The 22291-nt window shown below is 40.7% G+C and overlaps 1 protein-coding gene across 1 annotated transcript; it reads left to right on the top strand.

Annotated features, from left to right (window-relative positions):
* Window positions 1–1658: 1658 nt before the first annotated feature.
* On the top strand, window positions 1659–22128 carry dis3l (DIS3 like exosome 3'-5' exoribonuclease). The gene is made up of 18 exons (XM_074658152.1): window positions 1659–2013; window positions 3779–3932; window positions 5772–5900; window positions 7227–7362; window positions 9878–10045; window positions 10397–10475; window positions 10587–10766; window positions 11637–11806; window positions 12023–12184; window positions 12572–12822; window positions 15359–15451; window positions 15547–15835; window positions 17450–17685; window positions 17770–17924; window positions 18473–18651; window positions 18739–18884; window positions 19644–19815; window positions 20581–22128. The coding sequence occupies exons 1-18, from the start codon at window positions 1860–1862 to the stop codon at window positions 20905–20907; spliced, it is 3180 nt and encodes a 1059-aa protein (XP_074514253.1). The 5' UTR covers window positions 1659–1859; the 3' UTR covers window positions 20908–22128.
* The last annotated feature ends 163 nt before the right edge of the window (window positions 22129–22291 follow it).

Raw genomic sequence — 22291 nt, 5'->3', positions numbered from 1 at the left:
TTCAGAAACTCTGCATTTGAAACAAACTGTCAGGATTTCTGTCCATTCGTGATGTCACGAATATACCATATTTAGACCCTTGACACAATTTTAAATGTAAACATTCTAAATGTGTCCCAGTAAAATTATGTACATCACTAATTGTAATCCAGTAATATAACGTTAATATTATTCAGATATGGGACATATCATGGATTACTTTTACTTTTGGTAGCCTTCATTAAGTAAATGTTAATGCTAATACTTGTACTTTTACGACTCTGAATGCAAGACCGTTAGGACCTAACGTTACTTGTACATGTAACAGAGTATTACACTGTTGTATTACTACTTTTACTCAAGTAAAATACCTGAATAACGTTACTTCTTCCACCTAGCTTATTAAGTTGTCATGGCTACCGTTAGCATGCTAGCATAAAAAGCAATAATTAAACAAACTGTTAAAAAGAAGAAATGTACTTGTATTCAAAGTAAAAATACTCAGTGCCGAAAAAAAACTGTACTACATTAAAAATAATTATAAATAGATTTAAATAGCCTAATTAAAATGAATTGCATTTGTGATGCTGGAACCATAAACTATTATTATTATTATTATTTATAATCATTTTCTGTCAATAGGACTAATCGTTAATAGCTGTAGGGGTACTTGTATATAACTTAAGCTGTCAAATAATGTAATGAAGTAAAAGGTACAATATTTCCCTCTGAGATGTAGTGGAGAAGAAGTAGAAAGTGGCATGAAAAGAAAATACTTAAGTAAAGTACATGTACCTCAAATTTGTACTGAAGTACAGTACTTGAGTAAATGGAATGCTACAAATTCACATATTCAGATACGTGCATGCATTTTTTCACACATGCACAAAATATGACTACAGCCACAAATAAAAAGTAAGCTAGTTACTTACATCTAATGTTACAAGCTGTTAGTGATGTTGAGCAGGCGGTGATTCACATCCAGTCCACCAGGGAGCAGCGCTGAGCACATACACTTTATTTATTTAGCACCTTTAATACAAGAAATGCAGCATAAAGTGCTTTACAGTAAGGGGAAATAAACAAAGAATGAACATTAAAAAAAGATAGAAAATAAAACACACTGATAATAGTAGTAAAAATAAAATTAAAAAAATAAGATAGAAAAAGAATACATAGAATGCATAACATAAGATGGAAAATAAAACACACTGTATAATAATAATAATAATAATAATAAATAAAGGTAAAAAAATATCAAAATCAGTACCCATATTTGCATCATGCACATATTAATCAATAAACACTGCAGCAGAATTAAACAAACTGTATATATATATACATATATATATAATTTGTATATATACAAATTCACACATTCAGATGCATGCATTTTCTTTATACACAAAAATGTGATATACAACTGCAGGCTGTTAAATTATTTGCGAACATCAATCAAAAATATTAATGACCCACAATTTTTTTTTTTTTTTTATTAATTTGTATTCCATACAGGGTTAGAATAGTCAGAAAGTATCGAGAGACAAATTAACACACTACTGGTTTTGATCTTTTCATGGGATTTATTGACAATAACAAAAATATAGAATAAATCCAGCCTCACACTGTTTAAAGACCTAGATCCATACATGAGCGCTCAAAATACCTGAATGTCCGACAGCACCTGAACGCATCAACAGAAGTCCCCGCTCTTACGTCATGACGTCAGCGCGCTTTGCCTCATACGCACTTCCCTGAAGTTCTGCGTGATTGTTTACAAACTGTCGCCAGCTCGCTTCCCGCGTTGTGATAAAGAAACAGCTGATTTAAGGAGACTGGTGGTCTGGGGTGTTTAGTCTGGAGAGTCTGGAGGTCTGAGGATGATCAAGACGGAGAAGATCCTCCACCTGAGGAGCTGCCGAGGCCGGAAGGTTCGTGTGGTTCGTGAACATTACCTGAGAGAGAAGGTTCCGTGTTACAGCGAGCTGTGTCAGGCAGACTGCGACAACAACAACAACAACAACAACAACCAAGGTACAGATCATCAACAAACACACTATAATACACCTTTATTCACTTACCTGTACACATACCTGAGCACACTGGAGCGGATAGTACAGACAGAAGCTCTGAATCCACTAACTAGCTGACTTAGTCATTAAACTACTGCATTCCTTGTTTTGTTTATAACTGAGATACTGAACGTTTATACAGCATGTGTCTGGTGTTTAACAGCCTTTAACCAGTTTACCAAACACTACCTATATTTAGTATGTTACGGAATAATATCACATTTGTTCTGATTTTTCTAAAGTCTTTAAAGGTCCCATATTATGCTCATTTTCAGGTTCATACTTGTATTTTGGGTTTCTTCTAGAACATGTTTACATACTGTAATGTTTAAAAAAACCTTTATTTTCCTCATACTGTCTGTCTGAATATACCTGTATTTACCCTCTGTCTGAAACGCTCCGTTTTAGTACATTTCAATGGAATTGCAACGGAACTGCGTTGCTAGGCAACAGCTTGGGTCCATGTTTACTTCCTGTCAGCTGATGTCATTCACATACACTGCAACAGGAAATAAACTGGGACATATTTAGAATGTTTACATTTAAAACTGTGAAATGGTCTAAATATTGTATATTTGTGACATCACAAATGGACAGAAATCCTAACGGCTTGTTTCAAAAGCTCAGTTTCTGAATACGGGCTGCTGTGTGTATTTCTCTGTGGATTAAGTGTTTCGATACTTTCACAGTATTTATATAGAACTTAAACCTGCTTTATAATAAAGCCATGAAAATGTCACTTTTTACAATATGGGACCTTTAAATCCGGTAAGGACATACTTTGAGCGAGTATCTTAACAGAACAACTTTGACATTTTTAGATCACATGATGAAAAATTACACTTTTATTAACAGTCAAAGCCAGGATTGTTTATTAAATGTTATGATTTTTTTTTAATTTATTTTTTATTTTATTGTTTATTTTTGCAGGGACAGCACACAATTAAAACCAGAGTTAGATAGAAGCTAATTTGCATCTAGTTTCTGGGCAGGTAGACACAAAAAACAACCACATGATAATAAAAACACACAATACATCCATCAGTTTGAGATAATGCACATATACACTCTACATATGTATGCATATCTTTGATATTCAACTTGTTATTATGAGTTCATTAGATGCCAATAATAATGTGCTCCAGACATTTTATTTTTAAATCATACTATATTTAGTCTTTGGGCACATGATGGGAATACTGTTTTTACCTCAAATATAATGAAATATATAAAAGAAATAGTAGTCCCATCATGTGCCCAAATATTAAATAGAGTATGATAACAAAAACTCATTTTTCAGCCAAACGGTTTGAGCGATTTAAAACATTACTTCAGATTTGTGTTTAGGAAAATTTTAAATTTCAGAGTCACATCAGTCTAGACCGATTGAGATGTTGGTTTATGGAACAATGCAGAGACCATACAACAATCAGTCACTCATTTATTGGAATTAATAATGTTTGTTCTGTAAAATCGTGTTCACATGGACGAAATATTGACATTTTTCACAATTTTCTGACATTTTACAGACCAAATAACTAATCGATTAATCGATAAAATAATCGTCAGATTATCAGCAATGAAAATAATCGTTAGTTGCAGCCCTAGTGTCTGCATCAGCCACAATCATCACCGTTACAATATAAAAACACACTGAACTCCACTGTGGGCGTCTTGGACTTATGACCATGGACATGACCAGTTCTCCCTGCTTACATCCCAACCAGATGGCAAAGTGCTGCCTGGAGATCTGACCCACTATGTGGTCCCTGATGTCGGCGTGGTGGCGGACTATCTGGAGATTTTGGAGTTCAGAGAGCTGCAGGGCGTCATCTTCACCCAGACCTCCTGCCAGGCCGTGCAGCACAGCAAAGGACGCAGGTACGCTGGGGAAAGTCGTCACGAGTCCTTTTAGCTTTTCGATTGTATATGTCAAAACAAACGTAGTGGTGGTGGTCAGCATCACAGGCTCATTCTTCTACCAGCAAATACATAAATTCAGCTTCAGGCACCCTGAAGGCAACAGGACGCCTCCCGTGGTCGAGACCTTTAATTCCTGAGGCTGCTTTGGAATTAAGCCTCTAATTACAACCCTCCTGCAGCAGCGTGTACAGAGAGCGTCGGGGTCAACCTCATTATATCAGAGCTCTGCTGACCAAGCTAGTCGAGACGCGGCCCTCCGTCTTGAAATCCGTCTCCCACACAAACACGCGGGAGAGCTTTCTGACAAACGTGGCGAACGCAGTAAATAAGGAGTCCCACATGACCTCTGTTTTTCTTTTTGTGATTTCTGCTTACGCCGCCTTCCTAAAACGTTGCATCATTAATATGATGAGGCTTCACTTCTGATAAGGTAGACATCGCTGGTGGAGCAGATTCTGATGCCATACTGTGTCAGTAATTGCAGTTTTCCTTTCACTTCAACCCACAGGGACGAGGAGCTCTCTCTGTGTGGAGGATGACCTTTGAGTTTCTTTGCTACTTTGCTTATATATATAGGAAAATTCTGTGAAGTGCACCATCTTATGCATTAAAAGAAATAATACCCCCTGTGAAAGAAGCTGGTGAATTGCTAATTGAAGCTGCCCAGCTGGCTACAGACAATCTTCTCATCTAACTCTTGGCTAAAAGTAAAGAGGTGTATTACCCAAGATGTCAAACTATTCCTTTAATCCAGACGTTCTCAATCTCACTCTATATACCTGGGACCCCCTCATGTATGTCTGTTGGAATAATTTGACTATTTTTTATACTTGTATAGTCTTAGTTATGTGAAAGAACAACACAAGAGAAATGTATTAAAAAGATATTAGACATGTATTAAACATATTTGTTATAGATTTGTTAGAATACAACGTAATCTACAAACTATTATACCAACCCAGTCGCCAGAAGAAATGTTGGCATTGTACGTTTCTGCAAACCACGGGATACGTTGAATGTCGACGTTTCTCAACCAAAAAAAGTTTCATAAATACGTTTCATATCATCCTCGTATCACGTTTGCAGAAACGCACAATGCCGCGTGGTTAACGTTGTGAAATGATTGGTTAGGTTTAGGCAACAAAACTGCTTGGTTAAGGTTAGAAAAAACATCATGGTTTGTGTACAACGTAACGTAACGTAACGATGTAACGTAACGATGTAACGTAACGACGTAACGTAGCGACGTAACGTAGCAATGTAACGTAACGACGTAACGTAACGACGTACCGTAACGACGTGACGTAACTTAACAACGTATCTTAACAGCGTAACTTAACAACGTAAAGTAACAAACTACTGTAAATAAACAACAACTGCCCTTAGCCTTTCTTACGTAATGTTATGTAACAAGCGTAACAAAGTTGTGTAAAACAACGTTGTGTAAAACAACGTTGTGTAAAGCAACGTGGCGTAAAGCAACGTGGCGTTGCCTTTTGGTTTCACACGAGCAGCGGTCTCCTGGGTGAAAGTCCTGTGTTTGTTTGACCCGTCCATCACACCTCCCTTCCACTCTTTGTAGTCTTTCTTGCTTAAAAATTTAAATAGTATTCATTGAACTATGAAGCCTTTTGTAGAATAAATGATATCATGATAATTTAAATGAATGAATCTAAAAACTTCCCCTGGGGGTCCTCACTTTGAGAATCACTGCTTTATTCTACTGTATTTATTGTTGTATTTCTCTCTGTGATTTGGACCTTAAGAGTGTATTTTCCGTTGTGTGTTTCTGTGCAGGCATTACAACCGACTGCGTAACCTGCTCAAAGACCCTCGACACGACTGTGTGCTGTTTGCCAACGAGTTTCAGGAGTATTCCTACTGTCCTCGAGAGAAGGGGGAGAGCCAGGAGAAGTGGCAGACCAGGTCAGTGATCATTACCTCCTCTACACCGTCACCAGTACAATACGGTGCAATCAGAACCAGCAGCTCAGGTTATAGCTGGGAGCAGCATGTAGTTCTTAAACAATACAGGATTTCACAGAGAAGAAGCTAATCAGTGGAATGATGTGATGTCTAGTAGGGGTGTCCTGATCATCATGTTTTATGCAACAAGGTTGTTTTAGGCAACAAAGTTGTTTTAGTCAACGAGGTTGTTTTAGTCAACGAGGTTGTTTTAGTCAACGAGGTTGTTTTAGTCAACGAGGTTGTTTTAGGCAACAAGGTTGTTTCAGTCAACGAGGTTGTTTTAGTCAACGAGGTTGTTTTAGTCAACGAGGTTGTTTTAGTCAACGAGGTTGTTTTACACAATGAGGTTGTTTTAGTCAACAAGGTTGTTTTAGGCAACAAGGTTGATGCAGACACTGAGTCCAATACGATATTTATATTTACGTAAATGTTGATTAAATATATATATATGGTAAAATGAAATAATAGCTGTAGACTACTAGATTTGTTATATTTAACAAGCTACTTGATACTTGAAGGTCTATGATCAGGTTGCACCAGTTTCTTCTTAAGTTCTCAATGACAACTAAATCAGGTTGCACCATTAAAACTTGTAAGGACCACGCCATATCTCTACAGTAGCCCAGAACGGAACATCCAAACTCTGATAACTTTTCCTGCCTGAGCAGGAAATCAGATCTGAAAAATGAAGAATGAAGAAATCAGAATCTGCACAAAAAAATTGCCCAAAATCCCCAACGTTCAAATCAAAATGATATCGAACCAAACAAATTCTGTATTTGTGAAGATATTGCAAGTTTGGTATTTTCACGCAGTTAGTTAAATTATGATCAGTGAATGTCAGCAGCACGGTGGTATCTGCTGCATACATTAAACAGCCAAGAAGGAAGCTCCCTGTTTGAGCACAACGTACCTCTGATACAGAAGGAAGACATCATTAGAGACAGTAAAAGTTCTGCTGACCACTAAGATTTTTGTTCTGATAAAGATTTAATGCTCTGGGTGATGTTAGTCCACCGGTGTTATACATTATGTTGTCAAACCAAGCTGTTTTAGTTTACTTTTAAAGGCTGGAGGTGCAATCTGCTGTCATGAAATGACTTTATTGCATAAACAAGACAGTAAACGGAGCAGTCTGTGTTCCTCATGATGTTTTCAGTTACAGGTAGTGATAGTTTATGTGCTAGAGTAACTAAATATCAAAGTTTAACAGGCAAGCTGTCTAGTGAATTAACTGTGTGTGTGTGTGTGTGTGTGTGTGTGTGTGTGTGTGTGTGTGTGTAGGTGTGTGTACTCTGCAGCGGTGTGGTACTATAACCACCTGGCAGGTATGAAGGACGTAGTGATGATCACAGAGGACCAGGACGCCGTGGCTCAGTACAGCAGCCTCAACTCTGGAGTCTACGTCATCTCCATCCAGGTACGTCAAAGACATCACAGAACCTTTGTACTATAGAGGATAAAATAAACGAGTCAACAGACCGACAAAACAAGTACAAAAGACTGTAAAACATCTAAAATGAAATACATTAATAATCTATTTAATTAGCCTTTAAATCCTAAATCTTATTTATAGAACAGCACAGCTCAGACTGCTGAGGTGATCTAGTACCGTCTAATTGTGCTGCATTGCCATGCCCCGTATAGGCTCCATCCATATCGCTCCATTGAGCTGCTTGACAACTAATATGCTGCTGGAGACGTGAAGGGAGAAACTGTCAGGAAAAAGTAAACTGTCATCATGGCTGGTTTAAAGTTTTGATGAAGTGGCTACTGAGGTGAATCCTGATGCAAATTACAGTAAACAGCTTATTCATTGTGGAGATCAGTATATGATGTTGGAAAATCAGCTGATGAGTCTGTTCTCAGTACCACCCGTGTGTATCAAGAGATCTTGGTAGCATTATGGAGTTACAGTATTTTAATATTAGAAGGAAAGAGATAGAAGGCCAGACAGATATCTGTAGACGCTTCACACCCACTAAAGTCTGAGTTTGAGCTGCTCCCGTCTGGCTGTCGATTCAGGGTCCCGAGGGCGAGCCGGAACATATATAAGAGGTCTATTATTCCCCATGCCATACAGCTACTGAATGCAAAATGACTGCACTAGGGAAGACCTAAAGTATTTTTGAAAGGTGTAACTTATCCCCGCCTGCTGCTGCTGTTTCCTACTCATTTGCACAATTGTACATCTGTTGTTGTATGTTTTGTAACAGTGCGTGTGAGTGTTTTGTTGACTGTATGTTTTTATTGTTTTATTGTCCTGGTGATATGCTGTGTCACGTTTGAATTTATCTTGTATGTACTAGAGAAGCCAAAGACAAATTCCCACTAAGGTGGACAATAAAGTCAAAGTAAGTAAGTAGTTTGGATATTTTGAAGTGGGGTTGTAGGAGGTACTTCTCCATAGTCAGACAGACAGGAGTACCAGCACGGGAGCAAGGTAATGTACTGCTGAGGATGGATTTTAGACACCTAAAAAAATCAATATCAGTTTAAGTGTACACTATATTTAGAATATTTTCACTGCTTTACGTCGCTGTCAGACAGCCCTTTCTGACGGGGAACTGAAGCTGTTATCTATGATCTCTTCAAAGCCACCAGACTCCATTCACAAAAACAGTAATTTTACCTCACAGAACACAGGAGTTGCTGGTCTACACAAGTCACACAATAACACAAACAAACTAACTGATGGAGGCAGCGGTGGACCAGCAACTCCCGCGTTCTGAGAGAAAATTACCTTTTTTTGTGAAAGGAGTCTGGTGGCTTTGAAGAGAGCATAGATAACGGCTTCAGTTCCCCGTCAGAAAGGGCTGTCTGACGGCGAGGTGAAGCAGTGAAAATACTCTAAATAAAGCGTACACTTAAACTGATATTGATTTATTTTTTTTGGTGTCTAAAATGTGTTTTTCTGCTGCCCCCCCCCGCCCACAACAGTACTTTACTTTGCTCCCGTGCTGGTACTCCTGTCTGTTTCTCCAGACTCCATCTACTGTAGGTAATACACTGACTATGGAGAAGAACCTCATACAACCACACTGAGAAACACTGGAGCCTTTAAGAAGATTTATAGTGTAGCCTAGCATACAAACACATAGATACAGTTCCTTTTCTATTTTTCCCCTGCTTTAGCTGAGAGCTGATATGTAAATGCAGGAGAAGTGAATGATGAGAACTGAACTGGTGGTTGCTGCAATGATAGTAATGATGACGGACTTCGAGGCTCGAATGGACATGAACACCTCCCAGTTGAAATGCGTGACAAAATGTCTGGTTCTTTGATTAAAAAGTCAAGTCAAGTACAAGCCTGTGCGCATACAAAATGTACAGTCTAGTACAACTCCCAAGCTGCTTTTCAACAGTATAAATCAGTTCACTTTCAGATTTTAGGTTTTATATGAATTTGCACAACTATGACTCTGTTTTGTTCACATTCTGAATTTGATTCCCGCCTCTGACTTGGTACATCTCCATAGCAACGCCAGTCGAGTCTGATGTGCCTTGTAGTATTTACAAACATCCGCCATTCAGAACTTAAACTTAAATTTCTCAGAAATGAGGATGAAATAATTAAAACTGGCGGCCATAACGTGGACCTATAGTTTCATTAAATTATCAAGGAGACTCCCGTGTTTCTGTGTCAAAGAACGTTTAGTGTATCAGTAAAAGAAAACCTGTAAATGGGGATTTAGAGTGGGTGAAAATACTTAGACTTACTTGAGTTAAATAACCAAAAATAAGGCTCTTGCAGGGATGTTATTAGAACTAGAAAGGCCAATTATTTTAAATTGAAACCCTGAGTATGAAACTGCATTATTGTTGTTATAACAGAATTCAACACGAGTATCTTCATTATTTCACATATGTTAATACATCATTACCTAACGTAAGACCCTGACGTTTCTTCCTCCATGTGTCTCTTTATTTGACAGGATTATTTACGGAACTTCTGTCCGGAGCTGCAGGCAGCACATGAACTGTACGGCTCCATTTCTCATGCGCTGCAGGAGAAGGAGAGCGAGGGCACGGAGAGGGAGTACACCGAACATCTACCCGCCGAGGTCCTGGAGGCTGGGATCAAGTCTGGCCGGTACATTCAGGTACGGAACGAGTCCAGCTACCCGGTTTATGTCTACTGAGTCTTTCCTTAGAACAGCTGTTATAACGTTGGACAAGGAGCCTCACAGGTAACCACCAATGTGAAAGAGAGACATGGATCTTGGTTGAATTATGTAATTCAACAAGTACTTTCAGTGGCAATGGAAGAAATACTCTGTAGGGTCAAGGAGGTAGAAAAAGAGAGGAGGAAGGTTTTCAGTTCTCAGCTCTAAAGCTCTTGAGCTGATCAAGGACAGTCCCAGAGACTTGAGCACATCTTTACCTTCCAAATGGACATTTTGTTTCTTCACAGTCTGATGGATTTATTTAACTCCTTCTTTCCTTTTCATCAGGGCACTCTGAATATCAGCAAGCACCGGGCACACAGCGAAGCTTCGATCATGACCGAGGGTTTGTCCAACAAGAACAAAGGTGAAAAACTACAGCAGCCGTTCAGCACTGAGCACATCCAACCATCAGTTTGATCCGCTGTCATTGACCCCGCTCTCTTCTTTTTTCCCCTGTCCCTTTGTCCGTCTTAAGATCTGAGTTGGGGCGTGTTGGTGTACGGTGCTAAGAATCGTAACAGAGCCGTGCACGGCGACATGGTCGTGGTGGAGCTGTTGCCAAAGAGCGAGTGGAGAGGGAAGGACACGGCCCTGACGGAGGCTCAGGGGGAGGAGAAGAGCGGAGAGGAAACCGACAGTAAACCCATGCCGACAGGTGGGACCACGGATTTCATTAGCACATTAACGCAAGTTGCTATTTTTAGGTTGCAGCGGCTCAGTTTTAAAGCTAGAGTGAAGATACTGGTATTATTTGAAACTAGAAAACCTAATGAATCCATCGGTACCAACCATGTCATGGTCGAGAAGGAAGTTAAATAACGCTCCAAACTTGCTTTAAATTTTGGCGAGGAAAAACTGTCATGTCCATTTTCAAAGGGGTCCCTTGACCTCTGACCTCCAGGTGTGTGAATGTAAATGGGTTCTATGGGTACCCACGAGTCTCCCCTTTACAGACATGCCCACTTTATGATAATCACATGCAGTTTGGGGCAAGTCATAGTCAAGTCAGCACACAGACACACTGACAGCTGTTGTTGCCTGTTGGGCTGCAGTTTGACATGTTATGATTTGAGCATATTGTTTTATGCTAAATGCAGTACCTGTGAGGGTTTCTGGATCAATATCTGTCATTGTTTTGTGTTGTTCATGGATTTCCAGTAATAAATATGTACATACATTTGCATAAAGCAGCATATTTGTCCACTCCCATGTTGATAAGAGGATTAAATACTTGACAAATCTCCCTTTAAGGTGCATTTTGAACAGATAAAAAATGTGTGATTAATCACGATTAACTATTTTAATCGACTGACAGCCCTAGATTTAAGTGGACCTTTGAGATGATGGCATGTATGTTTTAATACTATTGAGATTAATTTATCAAGATAATCGTATACCAAGATAATTTTAGGCAAGATAGTTGCACTGAAATTTTAATATCGGCAAATGTCTCACTGTAGAAAAAAGTCTAATTTTGACACTATAAAACACAATCAATGATAACTCTCTATATTGAAATCCTCAGGCCGCGTTGTGGGGATCCTGCAGAGGAACTGGAGGGACTATGTGGTGACGTTTCCCCCCAGAGAGGGGCCTCAGCCCCAGAGCAGGAACTCCCAGCGTATCCTGGCTGTTCCCTGGGACCACCGCATCCCCAAGATCCGCATCAGCACCCAGCAGGCTGACGCTCTGCAGGTCTGGTTGGCTTCCATGTGGCTGCTCATCTATTCACTCAGTCAGAAACTCATGTAACAGACTAATATAAGACTGCCCTACAGTGATTTTAACTGGATATCTTTATTTTTTCAGAGTTTAGTTTAGTTTGAATAGTTTTTCCATAAAGAATAAACATATGGGATAAACAATAAGAGTTAGTTTATGATAAACATGTCCCTGTCTTCTCCCACCCAGGACCACAGAGTGGTGGTGCGCATTGACTCATGGGAAAGCACGTCGCTCTATCCCAATGGCCACAGCGTGCGGGTACTGGGTCGGGCCGGAGAGCTTGAGACGGAGGTCCAGACCATCCTCATAGAGAACTGCATCCACGTGCCCCCCTTCTCAGATGCACAGGTCAGACAGGAAGCTTCACTCACATCATACAGACACTGAATTTAAAGCTGGGTTGAACGCACAATGTGTCATTGGACGTTTAGCTGACGAGGACACATTCATAAATAGTTGTAATGCTCCGTACACAGTGTCTTTTTTCCTTTTCAGTTCATTCAGAACATGTTCACCTGTTTTCATGTGACAATCCAAAGACTTGATAGAATCAAACTACCTTTTCTTTCTGCTCTGATTCATGTTGCTCATTTTACATTTCAAAGAATGGCCTCTGGTGAAATAAATGATTCAGAAACGTCCCATCACTTTGGCTCTAGTGATGCACAGCTGACTGCTGTTGTGGGATTATGTGTAACTTTGTGTTTTTCTACCTGTGTGACTCTCCGTCCTCAGCTGAGAGAGATGCCGGTCAACTCCCCCGAGAGGCCGTGGCGGGTGGATGCAGCCCAGGTGGCGGAGCGGCGGGACCTCAGGGAGAGTCACCTGGTGTTCAGCATCGACCCGCAGGGCTGCGAGGACGTAGACGACACGCTGTCGGTGCGCAGCCTCGCCGGCGGGAAGCTGCTGGAGCTGGGGGTCCACATCGCCGACGTCACGCACTTTGTCGCCGAGGGCTCACTCACGGACCTGGAAGCACGTACGAGGTGAGGAGACGGTTAGATTACAGTAGAGGTGCAATATAGAAGAAGTTTAAAGAGGCCAGAAGAGCTGCCTGAATGTCTCTAAATCATCAACAACATACAGAGAAAAGAAGCAACAGTAATCACAAACAGCTCTGACTTCGAGGAACAACAGAGTTTCTATAAGAGGTTCAGCTGAATCAGCCGTTTCTCACAACAAGGACAGAAAACTTCAAATGGAAAAAGGGACTGGAGCAGCATTTAGTAGTTCAAACAGACCAACACTGCTGCGTCTTCATCACAGTCAGGAGATGAATTTGAGCTGGAGGGGATGCCAAATGTTGGAGACAGTGTGAGTCTCAGGAAGCCAATCACTGGCATATATTTTGGGAAACTGAGATGTCCATAAGAGCTTTGTGGGCAGAGTTTCACAAAACACTAACAATCATTCTTAACACTGATCTGGCTTGGCAATTTTACACATCATTTTTAGGAAATGTTGATTTTCAGGCAACGTGTCCTGATGAATATACTGTATGTTTGGTGTTTTGAAATCTGCTTGTAAAAAAAGCGCTGGATACTTCCTGAGACCCCCACGATACAGGTAAGGGATAATGTACAGTGAGCCGGTCATTGTTGTGAAATAAACCACGACAGGGCGATGTGGCATCCCGACGCGGAGCGGAGGCTCGCGGAGGGGTCTTGCATCGCCCTGTCGTGGTTTATTTCACAACAATGACCCGCTAGCTGTACGTTATCCCGCTTATTACACGGCTACTTACTGAAGAAATCAATAATTTAAAAAACAAAAACGGTCCGCGAGAGACCGACATCAGAACTGCGTCCATAGCAACGGTCTGTTATACATAGCAACGGTCTGTTATACATAGCAACGGTCTGTTATACATAGCAACGTTCTGTTATACATAGAAATGTTCTGTTATAAATAGCAACGGTCTGTTATACACAGCAACAGTCTGTTATACACAGCAACAGTCTGTTATACATAGCAACGTTCTGTTATACATAGAAATGTTCTGTTATACATAGCAACGGTCTGCTATACACAGCAATAGTCTGTTATACACAGCAACAGTCTGTTATACACAGCAACAGTCTGTTATACACAGCAACGGTCTGTTATACACAGCAACGGTCTGCTATACATAGCAACGGTCTGTTATACATAGCAACAGTCTGCTATACATAGCAACGGTCTGCTATACATAGCAACGGTCTGCTATACATAGCAACAGTCTGCTATACATAGCAACGGTCTGCTATAAAGAAATAACAGACCACAGAACGCCATGATTGACCAATCAGAATCGAGTATTCAACAAAGCTGTGTAATAAGACTGGATAAATGTAGTTAATGACATTTATGTTATGGAAAAGATGACTTTGGAGAACATCGTCTCTCTACTCGTTTTAAAACTCTTCCTTGTTGGCTGGCTTTTTAGAAAATATTTCTTTAATTCAGTGGCTGCCTTCGTATTTTATGTTATTGTGTTTCATGCACACCCATGATGCACCTGTGGCTTTCAGAGAAGTTTACTTAATTACATTTGATGGTTTTTAGGTTTTCCAGTGTGGTTTTAAACTCCTCACTGCAGTGTGAGAGAAAGAGGAACGAGAGGAACATTTATTTATGCATGAGGAAAGATTACTTATTTATTTCACGGCGTTATCAATAATTACTGATGAACTGTAAGTGGTCCCAGCGTTAGTAATAAAGACAGTGATGAAGATGATCCAGAGGAGGAGGAGGAGAAACCACTGGACCAAACTCTGAATATTTAGTTCTATTAATTAGTTATATATTATATTAGTTACACATACTGTATGAGGAAATTAGTTTTTTTTTGCAGTGCCTCTTTTTAACATGTGGCTACTGGTTGGAAAGAAGATGTAAATGCCACTCTGACTTCCTCTTCTTCTGTTTCCTTCTTCTGTCGCCTTCTTCTTCTTCTGTTGCCTTCTTCTGTCTCCTTCTTCTACTTCTTCTTCTGTGTCCATTTTTCTTCTGTCTCCTTCTTCGGTCCTTCTTCTTCTTCTTCTGTCTTCTTCTTCTGTTTTCTTCTTCTGTCTTCTTCTTCTTCTTCTGTCGCCTTCTTCTTCTGTCGCCTTCTTCTGTCTCCTTCTTCTTCTGTCTCCTTCTTCTGTCTCCTTCTTCTTCTGTCTCCTTCTTCTGTCTCCTTCTTCTTCTTCTTCTGTCTCTGTCTCCTTCTTCTTCTTCTTCTTTTTCTTCTGTGTCCTTCTTCTGATTCCTTCTTCTACTTCTTCGTCTTCTGTGTCCTTCTTCTTCTGTCTCCTCCTTCTGTCTCCTTCTTCTTCTGTCGCCCTCTTCTGTGTCCTTCTTCTCTCTCCTTCTTATGTCTCCTTCTTTTGCCTTCTTCTGTGTCCTTCTTCTCTCTCCTTCTTATGTCTCCTTCTTTTGCCTTCTTCTGTGTCCTTCTTCTTCTTCTGTCTCCTTCTCCTTCTTCTTCTTCTGTCTCCTTCTTCCGTGTCCTCCTTCTCCTTCTTCTGTCTCCTTCTCCTTCATCTTTCTCCTTCTAAGGGCTACGACGTACTACCTGGCAGACCGCCGATACGACATGTTGCCAGGTGTTCTCAGTGCAGATCTGTGCTCTCTGCTGGGAGGAGTCGACAGGTCAGTAAACGCCACGTCTCTACATTATGTGTTTAGTTGATTAGCACACATCCATAAACACATTAAAACAAACAAATGTCCTCTTTCATATCCAGGTATGCGATGAGCGTGCTATGGGAGCTCGATGCTCAAACCCTCGCCGTCAACAAGGTGTGGTACGGTCGCACGCTCATCCGCTCCTCCTACCAGCTCCACTACGAGCTGGCCCAGGATCTGCTCAACGGGGAGCAGGCCGAGGTACCGGAGCTGGTCCGGCTGGAGTCTGAGGAGAAGGATGCTAAGCTGGCTCAGCTCACCCAGGCTCTGGAGATGCTGACACATGTAGCCAGACACCTGCGGGCGCAGAGGGACCGAGGAGGCGCCCTGGAGCTGGAAGGGGTCGAGGTATGATTTCTTTCTTTCTTTCTTTCTTCTTATTTTAAAAAATAAAGAATGAAACTGTTGAGATGGTCCATCCCATATGGAAATACATGACAATGATACCACATATAAACTAGAAGGGCACTCGGAGAGCGCAGACCTCCGCCAAGGCTTTTTCCATAAGTGGAAAATAATTTGCCCTGTGATTTGCATCCGCTCCACAATTGTATGGGTTCTTCCTCGTCCCATGTTTCACCCTTTCCCCCAAGTTTCATGAAAATCAGGCCAGCAGTTTTTCGTAATCCTGCTGACAAACAAACCAACAAATCAAACCAAAAACATGACCTTCTTGGTGGCGGTAATAAAGACTTCAGAAATGCAAGTTCTAAAGAAAACCAAAATAAAGCTGCAAACCACACACTGTACTGTACATGGTTCCTGAACTAAAGAGTAAAACATGCTTTACACAGAAACACAATATAAAAGCTACCCACACGTTTTTCTACCTAAACTAGAAATTAGAAAACCTAATGAATCCATCAGTACCAACCATGTCATACTAGCTTGTCTTGAAGGAGGTTAAATAACGCTCCAAATGTACGCCAAATTTTGGCGAGGAAAAACTGTCATGGCCATTTCCAAAGGGGTCCCTTGACCTCTGACCTCCAGATGTGTGAATGTAAATGGGTTCTATGGGTACCCACGAGTCTCCCCTTTACAGACATGCCCACTTTATGATAATCACATGCAGTTTGGGGCAAGTCATAGTCAAGTCAGCACACTGACACACTGACAGCTGTTGTTGCCTGTTGGGCTGCAGTTTGCCATGTTATGATTGGAGCATATTGTTTTATGCTAAATGCAGTACCTGTGAGGGTTTCTGGACAATATCTGTCATTGTTTTGTGTTGTTAATTGATTTACAATAATAAATATATACATACATTTGCATAAAGCAGCATATTTGCCCACTCCCATGTTGATAAGAGGATTAAATACTTGACAAATCTCCCTTTAAGGTACATTAATGTGTGAGTAACGCAATTAACTATTGACAATCATGTGATTACTAGTCGCGATTAAATATTTTGTTGTTAAGGACGGAACGAGGCATCAGTAAGAGTTCCTTTACATACACTAAATACAGTATGTGCCTTTGGTTTGGTGACCCATTGTACCAGAATAGTGGAGTTCTTTTAAAACATCCAGGCCAGCAGACGGGTGGTAATCTCACAGAAGATCAGAAAGTAATTTCAGTGGGAATAATAAAGTCTGTGTGAATACAGAGCTCTCTCAGACTGGTTGGTTGGTTCATCTGTCAAAACAAGATATGAGTTCTTGTTGTTCATCTATAACAAACTGTCTTTTACCTTATTTAGATAGGTGTGATGGCGTGAGTTGTATTACAGTAGGTGTCATCATGGCGCCAAATACTATATGTTGTACAAAATAACCATTATTTATTAAACCCACTGGAGTAAGAGCTTCTCTCTTGTTGTGAAATAATGCTCTTGGCCACTGAGAATGTTGAAAACTAAATGTTTTAAAGCGTCTTTTATAATGACTTTATGTTAGACCTGTCAATCAGGATCAATGACTTACCCTGACAGAGTCCAACTGTTTCCCCGTCCCTCCTCAGGTGCGAGCCCAGCTGGATGAGGAGAGGAACATCACGGCCCTGGTCCCCCGTCAGCCCCTGGAGGTCCACGAGACCGTGGCCGAGTGCATGATTTACGCCAACCACTGGGTGGCGCGCAAGATCCAGGAGGCCTTCCCTCATCAGGCCCTGCTGAGGCGTCATCCGCCGCCGCGGCAGGAGTTCTTCAGCCAGCTGGTGGGCAGCGCCGCGGCCCGGGGATTCACCATAGAAACAAGGTGACTGAGGATGGAAGTTCTCAAATGTCAGCACACACAGTTGGTGAAACTGTCATATTCAAACAGGTAGTTCTGTTCCTCCAGGACCAACAAGGCTTTAGCCGACTCTCTGGACCGGGCTGTGGACCCGCAGGACCCGCTGGTGAACCGGATGCTGAGAATAATGGCCACTACAGCCATGTCGCAGGCAATGTACTTCTCCACTGGTCTCCAGTCCCAAGACCAGTTCTACCATTACGGTATGTTAGACAATACTTTAACAATATCCGCCTTAATGCATCATTCAGTGGAACTGGAAGTTTGCATGTATCTGTATGAGATTCCAAGATTTTCAATGCAAATGAAGGATCTTTGTTTAAAAAAAAAACAAAGATCAAATATCTGATATATGTCCGAAAATAGTCCGAAAAATGTCTTGAAAAAATGCAAAAGAAAGACAGAAGAAAAGTCCGATACATGTCCGAAAAAAAGTCTGGAATATGTACAAAAATGTCCAAAATAATGTCTGAAAAAAAAATGTCCAAAACATGTCGAAAAATGTCTGTAAAAACTCCGAAGATAAGCAAAAGGAGTCTGACACGTCTGAAAAAGGGCAGAAGAAAGTCTGAAAAAAAGGCAGAAGAAAAGTCCGACATATGTCCAAAAAATTTCCAGAAAAAAGTCAGAAAAGGGAGGCCGAAGAATGTGAAGCATATGATTTTATCTAATTTCTATGAATTGATGCAGTTAAAATAAATACTGGCGAACTGAGCTGATTTTGTCACTGAGACATTTTTCTGTCTCTTAGGTCTGGCTCTGGACCGGTACACACACTTCACCTCGCCCATCCGTCGCTATGCTGACGTCGTGGTGCACCGTCTTCTCACCGCGGCCATCGACATGGACCGAGGGGCGGACCCCGGTAGAGGATTAGCTAGTAACAAAGAACTGGAAGAACTGGCTCATCATATCAATAACAAGAACAGGGTCAGTGCTGTTTTATCATTCTGTGATGTACTTCTTACTCTATGTAGTAAACTCTTCTGACCTCTGACCCCTGTGTGACCTCTCCAGGCAGCCCAGCAGGCCCAGAAGGTGTCCACCGAGCTGTTTCAGTGTCTCTACTTCAAAGAAAGTGACCCTCAGTCGGACCAGCGCTGTGTGGCCGACGCCGTCATCTACTCCATCCGAGACAACGGCGTGCTGGTGTTTGTGCCAGAGTAAGAAACCAACTGGGGGTCAATACAGTCTGACTTCCTGTCTGTTGCTCTCAGCTCCAAGCCCATTGGTTCATAATGAAGACATACATCTTTAAAAACACCTCACAAATATATAGTCTAATTTTAACGGTGCAGTAATTTCCTAAAACAGCTGCTCACTGTTCTTTTTATCAAACAAACAGGAGGAAATAGTGCATTTGTTGGGGACTATTTTCAGCGGCGGATTTATCCACATTTGGTGCTCTAGGAGAGTTTGAAGGAGTTTACATATGTATGTATATTATATACAACTATTGTCTCAACCAACCTACCTGCTTCACATTGAAATAGTCATTTAAATGCTCTTAAAAACAACACAAACACAAATCAAAGCTTTCTGGTTTGTAATAAGCAGTAACACTGAATAGATATCCCTGCATGACTGCATTCATCTGTGCAGGGACAAAATATCTGGAGAATAAAATGTACGGATTTTCCAATAAAATCAGCCAATTAATGAGTTGAAAAAAACGACTTCAAATTTTGGAAACATTCTCGGTCTTTTACAGTTACCTAAATTACACTTAACATGTTTTTAATCTTTGTAATAATGGATAATATTAAGGTTTAATCTAGTTGATGGTTGAAGTGAAACAGCCTTAAAAGACAAAGAAACGTGTTTCTTCTAGTGTTGCTTTCTTTCAGAGGCCCAATAAAACATGATTTGTTGATGGTGTAATGAAATATATGGAGTTCTGACTACACCTGTGCTCCCTCCAGGTACGGTGTTAAAGGGCCGGTGTACATGAAGAACCGAGAGGGCCAGGTGGTGGCTACGGGACAGGACGGTAGCTGTGAGTGGCAGAGCGGTTCCGTACGGCGCCACTCGGACCACATCACCACCACCTCCAGCTGCGGCACCTCCACCTTCAGAATGTTCGACCACATCACCGTGAGTCGCATATTACTGTTTTAGGAACATAATCTATTATTAATTTTAAGTGGAATCATTATTGTTTTGTTGTTTATATTAAAGGTGCCCTGTGCAGTATGTTTTAATGAGCCGTTTATATCTATATACGGAGCGGGTCGTCTTCACGGAGCCGGCTGCAATGCTTCTACAATAGGCCAGAACAGACAAACCAAACACTGACTCTAGAGAGGGACGTTGGTAGCTGGCGGTACCACGATTTTGCATTCTGCGACTCACATTATCGCAGTTTCACAAGCGTGTCGGAGAACTACGGTGGCCTTCAGGTAACGTAAAAACATGAGTCTCTCTCTAGAGCCTCTAGAGTTTGGTTTGTCCGTTCTGGGCTATTGTAGAAACATGGCGGCCTCTGTGAAGAGGACCTGCTCCCTGTGTAGATATGAACGGCTCATTCTAACCATTCTTAGTTTCAGGTGATTATACACTAATGAAAAACATAGATATGAATATTATATTAAATTTCTGCCGATAAATCCTCTAAATCCGACACACTGGACCTTTAAAACAAACAAAATGAGTTACTGAAGGTTCATGTTTTGGAAAAATATTCTTATATTGTGATGAATATTGTTACCAATATCGTGATATTAACTTGAAGCTATATTGCCCATCCCTAAGTCATTTTCACAGACGTAGATATGTTGATGTTTTATAAATTAATTTGTATTAATTCCACTGATAGTATTGAGGACATATTGTGACGTCTGAGTCCTCTGCTCTCCGCAGGTTCGTATTTCTGTGCGCTCCACACATTGCCACGCAGACACTCTAAACCTGGAGGTCATCAGCAACAAGCCCCACCGTGGCGCCGAGACCCAGCGAACCCCCTCGCAACAGGGCCGCAGCCAGCTGGTCCAGGAGGTGGTACGCCTGGCCGAGGAGGCGTCCCAGCAGGCCCAGGAGAAGGCGGCCCGGCGGCCCAAACTCTCCAGAGAGGAGAGAGAGTTCAGCCAGAGCAAAACTCCCAACCTGTACTCTCTCCTGGAGGAGGTGAGGGAGCTGGCTCTGCTGGACCTGGACCGGGCTGCACCGGTCTGTGCAACAACAGCATAGAGCCGCTGGGTTTTTAAATATCGTGGATGACTACTGTAAACATACAATCTACTTCAGAACCGCCTCAAGCAGAAGAGGCTTTTCTCTTTCACAGATTAAAGATAGGGTCGACGATGTTGTAAAGCTGGCATCATTTGAAAGTAGCATCTCCTCAGGAGCTCTGTCTAAACCAAAAAAGTCCAAAAAATGTCTGAAAAAAGGCCAAAGAAATGCAAAATGAAAGTCCGACATACAAATGTCCGAAAAAAAGGGGAAAAAAATTCTTTATGGGTTTCCCAGATATTAAATGCAAATGAAGGATCTTCATCACACACTGAGAAATATGCTGATTATTTTGGTCCACAAACTTTGGTTATTATGTAAATAGAGAAGAACTGCAGTGATTATTGACTTGTTCATGTTATGAGACGGCGATGATGACGGCGTCTCATAGAGACGTAAAGTCACTGATGAGAAATTAAGTGTTCACACTGAGACATGAAATGACATGTAGCACTGACATTTTAACAAAACTGGTGACACTTTAATAACTACTACTGATACAAATATACAAGCATAAAATACACGAATGACCTCCATAACGATCATTTGATTTATATACATTTCAAAGTACTTCTCTGATTATCATCGTAGGAGTCTGATATTATATTATATATATTTGAGAGTTGGATAATAAACGATATACAGTATGGGCCCCGCGGGGAGATTCAGTTTTTGCAGCAGTAGCATAAAGACAGCAATAGTACAGATAAATAGATAATATCAAACATGGTCTCTGAAGTATAGCCTACAGTATGAATTGTTTTGGCTGTTACTTTACATGAAATTATTTCACAAGTTAATCAAACTATGACTTTTGTAACAACTTTTGCTGCCAATTTCAAATTTAGAAAGAAAGCAGGATGTTTCTCCAAATATTATTTTTTTTTTTTAATTCAAAATATTTTGAGGTGTTCCTGCAGCCGTCTCCCCATTTAGTTTAATTGTTTTACTGAATTGCATTTAGATTTTTACTGATTTGATGGACTAATGTTTAACTTTTAGTGAACTAGTAATTTCCTCAGTTTTCCAGTGTAAACACACAATGTACTGAAATCCGTGCTAGTTGCTCAGGTTTATTGACTTGTAATGTAATTCATGTTTACTCTAATTATGACTCTTGTATTAGTAATCTTGTAGCCTGTATGTTTCTTTGTATTAAAGTAAAGTGCTACCACACAATCTATTTTTGTAACATGGTTGATGATATGGTTTTCAATTTCACCCATAAGGATGAATATTAAACTCTTGTGTAAGTTTGGAGTTGAAGCCCTTCATGTCAGATATACCTTAGTATTTAGTTATAACATATAAAAATGTATAAAAAATAAACATTAAAAACTGA

This window comes from Sebastes fasciatus, chromosome 2 (genome assembly GCF_043250625.1).
Source record: "Sebastes fasciatus isolate fSebFas1 chromosome 2, fSebFas1.pri, whole genome shotgun sequence".
NCBI lineage: Eukaryota > Metazoa > Chordata > Actinopteri > Perciformes > Sebastidae > Sebastes > Sebastes fasciatus.
The sequence above is the reverse complement of the archived record's forward strand: the minus strand, read 5'-3'. Positions and strand labels throughout refer to the sequence as shown.

Coding starts and splice junctions, on each gene's coding strand:
- dis3l (XM_074658152.1), top strand. CDS start 1,860: ATGATCAAGACGGAGAAGATCCTCCACCTGAGGAGCTGCCGAGGCCGG. Junction 2,014..3,778: donor CAACAACAACAACAACCAAG/GTACAGATCATC, acceptor CATCCCAACCAG/ATGGCAAAGTGCTGCCTGGA. Junction 11,807..12,022: donor AGCAGGCTGACGCTCTGCAG/GTCTGGTTGGCT, acceptor TCTCCCACCCAG/GACCACAGAGTGGTGGTGCG.